At 46.6% G+C, this 13,035-nt stretch overlaps 1 protein-coding gene across 4 annotated transcripts in view; it reads right to left on the bottom strand.

Annotated features, from left to right (window-relative positions):
• The window catches only part of LOC139545218 (histone-lysine N-methyltransferase NSD3-like), a 28,650-nt gene that overhangs the window by 14,268 nt on the left and 1,347 nt on the right, over positions 1–13,035 (bottom strand). Inside the window, exons 2-15 of one of the 4 annotated variants that reach the window (XM_071352744.1) lie at positions 10,942–12,026; positions 10,545–10,704; positions 9,810–9,964; positions 6,368–6,991; positions 6,116–6,254; positions 5,841–5,941; positions 5,654–5,699; positions 5,398–5,528; positions 5,192–5,317; positions 4,706–4,832; positions 4,123–4,326; positions 3,822–4,001; positions 2,840–2,986; positions 825–981 (exon numbers count right to left, since the gene is read on the bottom strand). In XM_071352744.1, the coding sequence (XP_071208845.1) occupies positions 825–981; positions 2,840–2,986; positions 3,822–4,001; positions 4,123–4,326; positions 4,706–4,832; positions 5,192–5,317; positions 5,398–5,528; positions 5,654–5,699; positions 5,841–5,941; positions 6,116–6,254; positions 6,368–6,991; positions 9,810–9,964; positions 10,545–10,704; positions 10,942–11,982 (3,338 nt within the window). In that variant the 5' untranslated portion in view covers positions 11,983–12,026. The remainder of the gene's footprint in view (positions 1–824; positions 982–2,839; positions 2,987–3,821; positions 4,002–4,122; positions 4,327–4,705; positions 4,833–5,191; positions 5,318–5,397; positions 5,529–5,653; positions 5,700–5,840; positions 5,942–6,115; positions 6,255–6,367; positions 6,992–9,809; positions 9,965–10,544; positions 10,705–10,941; positions 12,027–13,035) is intronic. The other 3 variants (XM_071352746.1, XM_071352745.1, XM_071352747.1) reach the window with 3 other exon arrangements.

Here is a 13,035-nt window from a genome sequence, read left to right as displayed (position 1 = left end):
AATACCAATTTCTTTTTTTGCCCTTTTTTCTCCCCAATTTCATGGTATCCAATTAGTAGTTACAGTTTTGTCTCATCGCTGCAACTCCCGTAAGGACTCGGGAGAGGTGAAGGTCGAGAGCCGTGTGTCCTCCGAAACACGACCAGGCCAAGCCGCACTGCCTCTTGACACAATGCCCGCTTAACCTGGAAGCCAGCCGCACCAATGTGTTGGAGGAAACACAGTATACCTGGTGACCAAGTCAGCGTGCACTGCGCCCGGCCCGCCACAGGAGTCGCTAGAGCACGATGGGACAAGGATATATCGGCCTGCCAAAACCTCTCCTAACCCGGACAACGCTGGGCCAATTGTGCGCCGCCTCATGAGTCTCCCAGTCACGGTCAGGTGTGACACCGCCTGGGATCGAACCCGGGTCTGTAGTGACACTTCAAGCACTGCGATGCAGTTCCTTAGACTGCTGCGCCACTCGGGAGGCCCCCACAAATACATTTTAACAAAAATGCGTCCCTCCGTTGAATTTCAAAATCCCAATGTGGCCCTCGAGCCAAAAAGTTTGCACACTCCTACTCTAGACAGACTGGTTGCCTCCCACAATGTACCAATGCTCCAGCTTACACGTCTGTAGAAGTTCCGGCATCAGTTGGGACAGAGAGGACGAGTCGGAAATGGGAACATTTGATGTTTATCCATTACATTTTTGGGAGCACATGCAAGTATCTTCATTTTCTTTTTTTCTTTTTTCTTTTTTTATACATATGTTTACTATACCATTAGTAACCTCCTCTCCAACATATTTTAGGTATGCGTCAACTCATGCTGCTAACCTGTAGTTTCCCAGTTTGACCCAGACGATCTGTTTGTAGTGGGGTTTCTTTCCTGCCCTACACTCCCTGCAGGACCACGCCCCCTCTGGCATCTCCATCTCCAAACACTCTGGGTGGAACGACGCCGGGCACAATGCACAGCACAGCAGCTTCTCTCCTGCAGGTGTGTGTGTGTATGTGTAGAGAGAAAAGAGCAACACAGGGTTAGAGAATGTACTTCCACACCTGGGCACTAGGGTGCCAATCATTCAACCACTTCACTTTACACTGTGAGCAATGCTTTGCCCAAGTAAGTAATATAGTCTTCCAGAGAACTAGGTGGAGCCATTGTGACATTGCATCCGCTCGTTTCATGTGTATGAGAAGTGGCTAAGGATAGATATCTCTCGAGTCTTTCCCAAACGAGTCACATTGTTAGAATAATTTCTAACTCCCACAATATAATAAAGATTGCTTTATGTAGATGAAAATTATGCTGTTGTGGACACCATTTTGATAAGAGAAAGCAGTGTTGACAATGCTGAGGTCCTCTGCTTTTACCTCAGCAGTCAGTCATTGATGGTGTAATGGAATGTCTGACAGGCAGGTTTAGAGTACAAGGCCCATTGTACAATCACAACACATGCTATAGCACCCATGATAATAATACATCTGTAAATAAACCATAAATCACAAACAAACTATTACCAAAACAACAGAACGGCACAAAGCTGCCATGCACTCCTGCTTGTAAAGGGGGATGTTTCACTTCCCTGCACCACTGTACTCCACATAGTCTTGGATGGAATCTAATTTAAACAGCATGTGGTTGTGAATGTGTTTTAAATGTCAAATGGGTAATATCGTTGATGAGTAATAATCACATTATATGACAACTAGAAGGAAGACTGTCAGCATTTTATTCAAACATTGATTTCTTCATCGAATTGATGTGCTTGTGAGGAATAGTATAACTGCTATGAGCTATAACCTATCACAATCAATATTTCTTGGAATAATTAACTCCTTAACAAAGCAAAACCTCAAAACGAGACAGCAAACATCCAAGACAGATCGCAGTAAAGTGAGAGCAGCAGATAAATGAGGGACAATTATTTTCATTCAAAAACAGAACTTAGCAGTCATCAAAATAACACCATTAGATTTAGTCTTTCAGATGAAGACAGGATCAAAGTGCTAAAGCAAAGAAGTTGTGTTCCTCCAGCAGCAACAAGCCCTCAGACAGACAGGTCGTAAAATAACCGTGTTTGTGACTTCAGCAGCAACAAGCCCTCAGACAGACAGGTCGTAAAATAACCGTGTTTGTGACTTCAGCAGCAACAAGCCCTCAGACAGACAGGTCGTAAAATAACCGTGTTTGTGACTTCAGCAGCAACAAGCCCTCAGACAGACAGGTCGTAAAATAACCGTGTTTGTGACTTCAGCAGCAACAAGCCCTCAGACAGACAGGGCGTAAAATAACCGTGTTTGTGACTTCAGCAGCAACAAGCCCTCAGACAGACAGGGCGTAAAATAACCGTGTGTGACTTCAGCAGCAACAAGCCCTCAGACAGACAGGGTGTAAAATAACCGTGTGTGACTTCAGCAGCAACAAGCCCCTTACAGGATGTACAATAACCCAGTGAGACAGGTCATCACCCTTCCCAATGATGATGATGAAATGGGATGATGTTATGTTACAGTGTGCTATGGTCCGCTTGTACAGATTCTATTTTGGGTTTGTGCAAAGTGCCTCATTCCACCGTTTCACAGAGACGAGCTTAATGTCTGTAACACTTTGTTAACGTGGTTCCTGTTGAACCTGTGCATGTTAGGCTCCCTGACAGGTTATTTTAAGCCCTGTTGTAGCATTAATAGCAGCAGATTGTCTGTTCACACTTTAGAGGCAGAACCAAGCAATAAAGAGGAATAACAAATCAAATGTGGGAAGTCTAGACACATTCAAAACACACATACTAACATACATACACACGCACCAGTAGGAAAAGGGAGAGAGAGTAAAACAGTTATGTTACCTTTCCCAATATTCTTTTTGGTAGCTGTCCAAGAAGAGGGAATCATAGGTAATTTCAACTCAGCACGATTTGACTCAGTCAGAAGGTAGTGGGACTTATAGGCATATGAACTTAATATGATGTCAGTAAGGTCCTGCACTAACAGTCCTACACAAGACACACAGGAAGAGATGGGGTGAGCCGCAATCAGACTACAGTACCCATGATTCCACAGGAAAGAAAGAACACATACGCTGTTAGAACACATAAACGAGAGAAAAAAACGGAGTAATAAGTTAAATGAAAGAGTCGTCCAAACAGAATACTGTAGATATACAGTGCACTTCGCTTATAAGAAATTGAGAATCAACTGCTTTTAGTAACCATGGGGACAAATGTCACTAATACATTCACAAACAGGCAAATGCATCATAAGTGAAGGCTCAATGACATTTTTTCCAAACACAGACAGAGCTCAGTGGACCAGTACTCTCCCCCTCCTGCTGCTGCTATGGTGTATCTGAGCTCAGCTAAGCCTCTGTGGTCTCAGCGAGAGCATCACACATCAATTATCTCTATGGGAATAAATAAAGTGTTATAGAGTTGAATGATTAGAGAAGAGGGGATCAGAGTCAGAGAGAGAGACAGAGGGTCACAATTGGCTGGCCATGATCACAGGAACCAACATGAATGGAAGCTCTGGCTAACCCTGAGAGGAACAGAAGGAGTTGGTTAAGTTGTAGCTATGGCTCTATTCACTCAAACGCTTGCCTAAGGGGCAGGACAAAGCAACATCCCTCTCCCCTGCTGTCCTCCAGAGCCAAGCACTATGAAGCCACGGTGCTGAATCTGGAAGCTTCCCTTAAAGAGACAGTGGGTCAGGGGCCCTGGTCAATAGTAATGGACTATATAGTGAATAGGATGCCATTTGGGACACAGAAAAAGGTGAGTGAGTCAGGGTGGGTACCCCTACAGGAGGTCTAAAGTGGGAGATAGATCTTACCTCGGGCACAGAGGAAGCACCAGGTCACGTTGACGGGTGAGGAGAGGAGGCCGTTCCTCTTGGTGATGCCATGGCTGCTGCAGATCATGATGTGGTGGGTGAGGACCACACTGCCCGCTGCCACGCAGCTGTCCCCTGTGTGGTACGCCACCGGGCAGCGCAGACAACGCATCATACGTCCTAGGGAGAGGGGAGGAAGGGAGGGAGAGAGAATAACACTAACAGTATTTGAGGGATGTTTTAAAAGCTTAACGTGGCTTCCGTTCCTCTCCTTCATCTAGACCAGTGTTCTGCCCCCTACCTTTGGCAGCTTGGTGCAGGTCTCTCTCCAGGCAGCAGGTGGTGCAGGTATGTTGGGGGCAGTGGAACCCCCCGCCCGTACCCCCTCCCACAGTGCCAGGGAGTTTGTGCACGCAGTCATCATGGTAATATCGCCCGCATCCAACCACAGAGCAGCGCAACACCTCCCCTCCCCCCGTCTTACAGCTGAAACACGAGTGAGAGCCTAGAGAGGAGGGAGGGGGCAGAGAGAGGAAGGGAGAGCGTGTGTGTCAGAGACAAAGGTTCCTCCATCAGAGAAATCTCTCAATGTTAATTAGGCTGCCGGGCTGAAATCACACATAGATTTGTCTGTAGGGTCATTTGCATAATCAGGGCTTGAGCAGTATTTTCTCTGTTCACACTCATAGCTTCATTAGCATTCACAAAGTAGAAGGATGTGTCTTGGAATAACTTGAATAATCCTTTCAGCCATTTCAGCCTAAATGAGACTGTAAAGATGAAAGGAGCAATCAAAGAGAACTTGTCTAATGGTTGTACAGGTCAAGTAATGATTAGGATGTAAATGCATAGTGTATACGTTGTGACATCGTGTCGTGTCTCACCGTTTCTACATTCCAGACAGGTAAATGTGCCCTCAGGTAGGAAGGTGAGGCCCAGGCACTCCAGATGGAACAGCCGACAGCAGTCCCCCTCACACGACACCAGACCCTCTCCATACACCTCACAGATCTACACAGAGGAAGAGTTATCACCAACGGGGTATAAAAATCAGCTATTTAAAAAGACACAGAGAGCAGAGAGAGAAAAGTAGGAAGAAAGACAGACAATAGGACAAGGGCTGGGACAGGAGAACTCTTGGCCTACCTGGCAGACAGTGTCCCTCTTGGCCTACCTGGCAGACAGTGTCTCTCTTGGCCTACCTGGCAGACAGTGTCTCTCTTGGCCTACCTGGCAGACAGTGTCTCTCTTGGCCTACCTGGCAGACAGTTTCCCTCTTGGCCTACCTGGCAGACAGTGTCTCTCTTGGCCTACCTGGCAGACAGTATCTCTCTTGGCCTACCTGGCAGACAGTGTCTCTCTTGGCCTACCTGGCAGACAGTGTCTCTCTTGGCTGTGCTGCTTCCTTGTCTGGACAGACTGGAATCCACTGACTGGCTGTCTGACGCGTCGGCATCTACTGCTGCTGGGCTGTCCAAACTCTTCCCAAACAGACTCTACATAGGAGAGAGAGCATGAGTGAGTGAGTGTGTGTCTATCTGTCTGTGTGTGTGTTTGCATGTGTGTGTCTGTTTACCTGGGGGTCGTTGAGGCCTCTAGAGTCAGAGTCGGATGTGTCTCTGTACTGAGAGGAGGCCATCTCTACGTCTGTGGAGGCTCTGCTGCGTTTCTTCAGAGGCTTACAGGCATCCGAGATCTCACTGGCTCCTACACACCACACCACACGTTAACACACACCTCCACAACACTGCTTCCCCCAACACGTTAAACAAAGCCAGTATGCTTAGAGCAGGATAGGAAAGAGAGTCATAGGACAGAGCTGGAGTCTCTACCTTTCTGTGAGCCTGTTCTCAGAGTGGTCTCAGGAGCCATCTCAGCCTGCAGGGAGACAGAGAAAGCGAGAGAGGGATGTTGAATATCTTTATGTTGTATTGTAATCCTCCTCTAGAGAACAGAGTGAAATAACATGCTACACTACAGAGGGGAACAGAACAGTAGGTGGTAGCAGCAGGTTGGTACCTGTTCCTTTTTGGTCTTCTTCTTGGGAACGGCCTCACAGCCTTTCTCTGACTCAGATCTGCTCCTCACTGACCTACGCTGCTGCTTACGCTCCTGAGAACCTACAGGAAGGAGACACCTGGTTAAACACCTGGTTAAAGGTCTGATCTGTGGGGAACATATTGGGGAACATATTCACACCAACACAATATTTACATATTCCAGCAGCCAGAAAACGTCCAAACACATGTGCATACACACGCATGCACAAACACTGCTGTAGAAGTGTTATGTACCTGGTGGGGTGCTCTGCTGAGACCCAGGAGAGGAGGTGTGCTGTGCTGCTTCCTGGTCACTTCTCTTCTCCTCCTTCTCCTTTCTCTCCTCATCACCCTCTTCCTCTGGACTGGGTTCTGGCTTAACTCTACAGCCCTGCTGGAGAGAAAAAAAACTCCACTTAGAAATAAATGCTTCAATTCAGTTTAGAGCGACAACAACTTTTAACATCATTGTCAACTAGGATGTCTAGACAAATAGAGAGCACCCACCTCTGCTGAAAAAGATCCCAGATCGGCCTGCCGGCCCTCTCCGTCCTCCCTCTCCACGTCTCTCTCCCTCTGTGGTGAGGGCAGGGACTTCCTCTTTAGCAGAGGCCACATTTGGTCACACTTGGTGATCTTTACATTCAGTTTCTTCATTGTGATGGAGAGAGGCAGCAGCTTCCTGGCAGCGGCTGTCTTCCAGGCCCGTACCGGGGCACAGGACTCCTGGGTTCCCCGTGCTTCAGACTGGGTCTTCCGGGCTGGGGGGATGGGCTGTCCAGGGTCCCCGCGCTGGTCCTTTTCTCCCTCCGAGGTTTTGAGGTCGGCTGGGTTGTCTGCATTAGGAACACTACACTGCCTACGAGGCTGTCTTCTGGCTGGCTCCGCCCGGTCCGGTGATGTCACTGCTCCTTCTTCTTTCTTACTGGTTGAGCTGGAGGAGCTTTGGGTGCGGATGGCAGCCCTGACAGGGGTCTTCTTGGTGGGCGGGGGGGCGTTGGGGTCAGGGTCGACATAGATGAAGGTATAGTTGTCGATGCGTTCCTGCTGCGTCATCAGAAAGGCGTCCTCTGCATGGCCGACGCCCACCTCCCACTGAGCACGCTCTCTCTGGGGGAAGGGCTTCATCAGCTGACACACACATACATACATACAATTTACATTACATTGTAGTCATTTGGAAGACGCTCTTATCCAGTCAGTGCATTCAACTAAGATTAGTATGAAAACAAAACTACATAATCAGAGTTATTAAAAGTAGACTCTTCTTACACTACTTCACCAAAAGTATGTGGACACCTGCCTATCGAACATCTCATTCCAAAATCATGGGCCTTAATATGGAGTTGATCCCCCCTTTTCTGCTATAACAGCCTCCACTCTTCTGAAGGCTTTCCACTAGATGTTGGAACATTGCTGCGGGGACTTTCTTCCATTCAGTTACAAGAGCTTAAGTGAGGTCAGGCACTGATGTTGGACGATTAGGCCTGTCTTGCAGTCGGCGTTCCAATTCATCCCAAAGGTGCTCGATGATGTTGAGGTCAGAGCTCTGTGCAGGCCAGTCAAGTTCTTCCACACCGATCTTGACAAACTATGTATTTTTGTTTATTAAACGGTAAGCAAAAACATTGAATTTGGTCATATGCGGAAATGTGCCTTGCGGAAAGTATTCAGACCCCTTAACTATTTCAAAGTTTTGTTGTTACAGACTTATTCTAAAATGGATTAAATTGTTTTTTCCCCTTATCAGTCTACACACCATAATGACAAAGCAAAAACAGTTTTTTATAAATGTTAGCAAATTTATAAAAGATAATCAACTGAAATATCACATTTACATAAGTATTCAGACTTTTTTGAAGCACCCGTGGCAGCGATTACCGCCTTGAGTCTTCTTGGGTATGACGCTACAAACTTGGCACACCGGTATTTGGGGAGTTTCTCCCATTCTTCTCTGCAGATCCTCTCAAGCTCTGTCAGGTTGGATGGGGAGAGTCATTGCACAGCTATTTTAGGGTCACTTCAGAGATGTTCGATTGGGTTCAAGTCCGGGCTCTGGCTGAGCCACTCAAGGACATTCAGAGACTTGTCCTGAAGCCACTCTTGTGTTGTATTGGCTGTGTGCTTAGGGTCTTGACCTGTTGGAAGGTGAACCTTCACCCCAGTCTGAGGTCCTAAGTGATCTGGAGCAGGTTTTCAACAAGGATCTCTCTGTACTTCATCTTTCCTTCGATACTGACTAGTCTCCCAGTCCCTGCCCCTGAAAAATTTCCCCTCAGCATGATGCTGTCACCACCATGCGTCACCGTAGAGATAGTGCCAGGTTTCCTCCAGACTTCCTCGGCTTGGCACTCAGGCCAAGGATTTCAGTCTTAGTTTCATCAGACCAGAGAATCTTGTTTATCATGGTTTGAGAGTCTTTTAGGTGCCTTTTGGCAAAGTCCAAGCGGGCTGTCATGTGCCTTTTACTGAGGAGTGGCTTCCGTCTGGCCACTTTACCATTAAGGCCTGATTGGTGGAGTGCTGCAGAGATGGTTGTCCTTCTGGAAGGTTCTCTCATCTCCACAGAGGAACTCTGGAGCTCTGTCAAAGTAACCATCGGGTTCTTGGTCACCTCCCTGACCAATGCCATTCTCCCGATTGCTCAGTTTGGCCGGGTGGCCAAGAGTCTTGGTGGTTACAAACTACTTCCATTTAAGAATGATGGAGGCCACTGTGTTCTTGGGGACCTTCAATGCTGCAGAATTGTTTTTGTACCCTTCCACAGATCTGTGCCTTGACACAATCCTGTGTCGGAGCACTAAGGACCATTCCTTCAACCTCATGGCTTGGTTTTTGCTCTGACATGCACTGTTAATTGTGGGTCCTTATATAGACTGGTGTGTGCCTTTCCAAATCATGTCCAATCAATTTAATTTACCACAGGTGGACTCCAATCAAGTTGTAGAAATACCTAAAGGATGATCAATGGAAACAGGATGCTCAGTCTCATAGCAAAGGGTCTGAATACTTATGTACATAGGTACTGATTTTTATTTTTAATAGATTTACAAACATATCTAAAAACCTGTTAGGATATACATATGGGGTATTTTGTGTAGATTGATGAGGAAACATATTTATTTAGCCCATGTTAGAATAAGGCTGTAACGTAACAAAATGTGGAAAAAGTCAAGGGGTCTGAATCCTTTCCGAATGCACTGTATATTGATTGACACACTCCACTTAACAAAACCATTGCCAAATAATGTCCTGTCACCTGCTTTTATAGTGAGCCTTGAGGTGGTACCACCCAGCACATCTAGAAGGGAGTGGATTTTATTCTGAACCCCTCTCTTGAGATGACGTAGAGCAGGGTTCCCCAACTGGCGACCCACGTGACACACTTGGCCCGCGGGTGATTTTATTTGGCACCCCAAGTTTGTTTAGCAAAAAAATTTTTTTTTTATATTTATAAGAAATATATTTATTTATTTATTTTTATTTCTGGGCACAAAATACTGTAAAAACACCAGCAAATCAGCTCCAAGTGATTTTATTTTGGAAATCTGTTCCAAAGTATTCCTATGCATAGAGATATATGTGATCTTATACAAATGCAAGCAAGTTTTGAAATGATTATGTTTTATCCGCTCAAGAAAAGATCGGCCCACAGTTGAATCTATTTGATGATCCCTGAAGAGAGGCACCTTCTCAAGGTGCCTCTACATCAAGATTTCAATGGTAGAGTTGGACCGCTAGGAGCAAAAAGAGCTAGATTTACTACTAAAAGACCAAAATATATCACTGTCAAAATGATGACCAGAATTTACATGTTTAACAATAACTAAGTCTAAAACATCTGGTTTTCGATTATTTTTTTCTCTTCTTCATTAAAGTTACTCTTTAAACCAGTGTCCAGAGTGTGAGGAGGGTATACTTGTCAGGCCATGCAGTGCTGTGTCTCTACCTTGTGTCTCTCTGCTGTCTTGGTGGTCTTGCGTAGAGTCTCAGCCTGCAGCTCATCAAACTGGTGTTCTCCCTGGTACATGACCACTCTCTTCTCATGGACCCAGGCCCGCTCTGCCACACTGCCAAAGAACTGCACATGGTACTCTCTGTGACCTGGAGGGCCAGGAGGGACACAGGCAGACAGCAGTTAGAGGCTTTTAAACAGTTATGTCTATAAGTGCTGTACTGGAGTGCCAAGTCTAGGTCCAAAAGGCTTCTCAACAGCTTCTACCCCCAAGCCATAAGACTCCTGAACAGCTAATCAAATGGCTACCCAGACTATTTGCATTGCCCCCCTGCCTTTGCGCTGCTGCTATTCTCTGTTTATTATCTATGCAGTCACTTTAACTCTACCTACATGCACATATTACCTTTGACTAACCAGTGCCCCCCCGCACATTGACTCTTTACCGGTACCCCAGGTATATAGTCTTGCTATAGTTATTTTACTGCTGCTCTTTAATTATTTGTTACTTTTATTTCTTATTTTTTACTTATCTATTTTTTACTTAACACGTATTTTTCTTAAAACTGCATTGTTGGTTCAGGGCTTGTAAGTAAGCATTTCACTGTTGTATTTGGCGCTTGAGACAAATTAAATTTGATTCGATTTTAATTTGGAAAAAAGTATACACATTTTATGCTCCATGACATGCTCCATGACAGCAGTGTGTGTGTGTGTGTGTTTGTTCACCTCGGGTGTTGATGCGTGTGTGGACGTTCATCTGGGGGTCACAGGAGACCATGCAGGGCCACCAGGGGTAGGTACCCACTTTGGCCCACACCAGGTCCCCCACCTCGTGGTTCTTATAGCAACCTGTACCTGTTATCACTGTAGGGTACTGCTTCTGGACCTACAGTACAGGAGGGAGAGAAAACACATACACTCAATTAACAACAGGCAGTCATGCCCTACCCCCAAGACACTTTCTGTAGATTTAAAAGAATCAGATGGGTGTATGCAATTGTCCACTAATCGCTTATTTTCAGATGTCTGAAACTGTTGAAACAGTTACTCTTTGAGTACTGAATAGTGAATTAATCGCACTGGATGACCTCAACCAACAGAGAAGGCGCAAACCAACACTTGCCTTAGGTGCCTTGGGCTCTGCTTTGATGGGGGTCTTCTGTGGCTTCTCAGTCTGCCCCACAGGCAGCTCCCGTGGCTGGGTCTGGGTCTGGGCCTGGGTGTGGGTCTGGATGTCCCTGGCCTGCCCTATAGTTTCCCCCTGTGGCTGCTCCTGGTCTTGCTCCTGCCCTTCTTCTTGCTCCAGCAGACTGGCTGTATTTTTCCTATTCTCCTTCTTCGTCTCGTGTCTGCTGTGGGTCTGGGAGTCCTCGCTGGCTTGGGACTCCTGCAGCAGGTCTCCACACAGCGCAGACTCAAACAGCTCTCTCCCGTTCTGGTACGTCTTTATGATCTTCAGTTTGATCTCTGGAGAGCTGGTCTTCTTCAGGATCCCGCTGGAGGGAGCAGGGGGGGTGTGAGGGGGATGTGAGGAGGAGGTGCTGTCCAGGAGGGAGGGGGGAGGGCTGGTGGAGGGCAAGAGTAACGGGGGAGGAGGGGGGAGAACGTGGGACATGAGGTGAGGTGGTGGGGGGAGGTGGTGTTGGGAGGGCAGGGACAGAGGGCTGTGAGGGTAGGGATGTGGGTGAGGTTGAGGGTGGTAGTGATGAGGATGGTGATAATGAGGGTGATGGAGGTGGAGGTGGGGGTGTGGGTGGTGTGAAGGTGGAGGAGACAGAGGGGAGCAGGGTCTCTCTTGGAGGACAGGTGCCCTCAGGACCGTTCCCTCCCCAGGCATGAGGCAGTGCTCTCCGTAGCCCCGGATGGCCCCATAGCCATTGGCCGAGCCGTTGGGAAACTGGGGGTACATGGAGAACTTGGCCTGGGGCTCGTACAGCCCCAGCCCAGGAGGGTAACCGTTGGAGACTGGGGGCATGTCCTCGGAGGCCGAGGGCGGGTAGGAGAACTCTGCTTCCAGGGCAGTGTCGTAGGAGGGGCCTCCGCCCTCATCGCTACCGGTGTCGTAGGCGCCCTCCTGACGGATGTTGGCTGAGTCAATGAGCTGAGGGGGTTGCTGAATTGTATTTCCCATGATCCCTTGCATGAAAGAAAAGGAGAAATCCATTGTTGTGCTCCTGCATCCTTAACTGTCCTGTTCTCTGGCTGGACCTGGAAGAGGACAGACACATAGGAGAGGGCTTGATATATTGATATGTGTTGATATGATGTTAGAAAGGATGTGACTGAAAGAACAATCAGATCTACTACTGTGCATCTATCTTTTTTAATCAAGGGTAAGAAATGTTTATCAATTATTCCAGGTAGAGAAATAATGTGATTTACAGTATAACGAGATAACAGAACTGTCTATATATCTAATCTAATCCTACTGGTAAGGAAAGGCACAGACTGTTCTGATGAGAACTGGTGTGATATTCTTTTGATGCATCAAATAATAAAACTGATCTAAATGTTTTCATGCTTGAAATCTCTTTCCCATAATAAGACCTAAGAGCTCCCTGCACAGTGTGCACTGAATTAACAAAAATATGTCTGCTGAACGCTTTGCTTTCCCCCATCATTTTAAAGGCTGGCCTCTAATTAACTTTAATGTTATAAAGTTGTTATTAGTGTCCTAATCTTAAACACTATTAGTGTCCTGATACTCAACTGGTAAATGTTCACGTACAGATAGATTACCAAAATAATAAAAATGTAGATTAAGATCATCACGCTATGAGATATACGTTTTGGGAAACACTGACTGAATGAGCTAGGCTGCCATAGTCTCAGGGGCCACAGTAACTCTGTGTAATGTCTGTATAATATGAGAGATCCCTGCCAGTAGTGGAGACATCAGAGCCAACCTTTGAGTGCCAAAGAATGCAACTCATCACTCAAACAGCACAGGCACAATTAGCAGTTCTGAACGACTCATAATGATTGCACGGTAGTAGGCAATGTTGTGGTTATTTAAGTTAACCGCTGTTGTAGTTATGGTAGTTTTTCTGACCTTGTGACCTGATCAGGAAAAACCCTCTTATGATTGCCTATACAGTCAGAGTGATAGCCTACAGTTTAGGGCACAGAGTTTTTCCTGGTCAGTTCAAGCAGTATAAATAGACTGTGTGTATCTAATAAATGCCTTTGTTTTTGCCTCTGCCAAAATATGCCAAAT

The sequence above is a fragment of the Salvelinus alpinus genome, chromosome 19, assembly GCF_045679555.1.
Source record: "Salvelinus alpinus chromosome 19, SLU_Salpinus.1, whole genome shotgun sequence".
NCBI classification, from domain to species: Eukaryota; Metazoa; Chordata; class Actinopteri; order Salmoniformes; family Salmonidae; genus Salvelinus; species Salvelinus alpinus.
The sequence above is the reverse complement of the archived record's forward strand: the minus strand, read 5'-3'. Positions and strand labels throughout refer to the sequence as shown.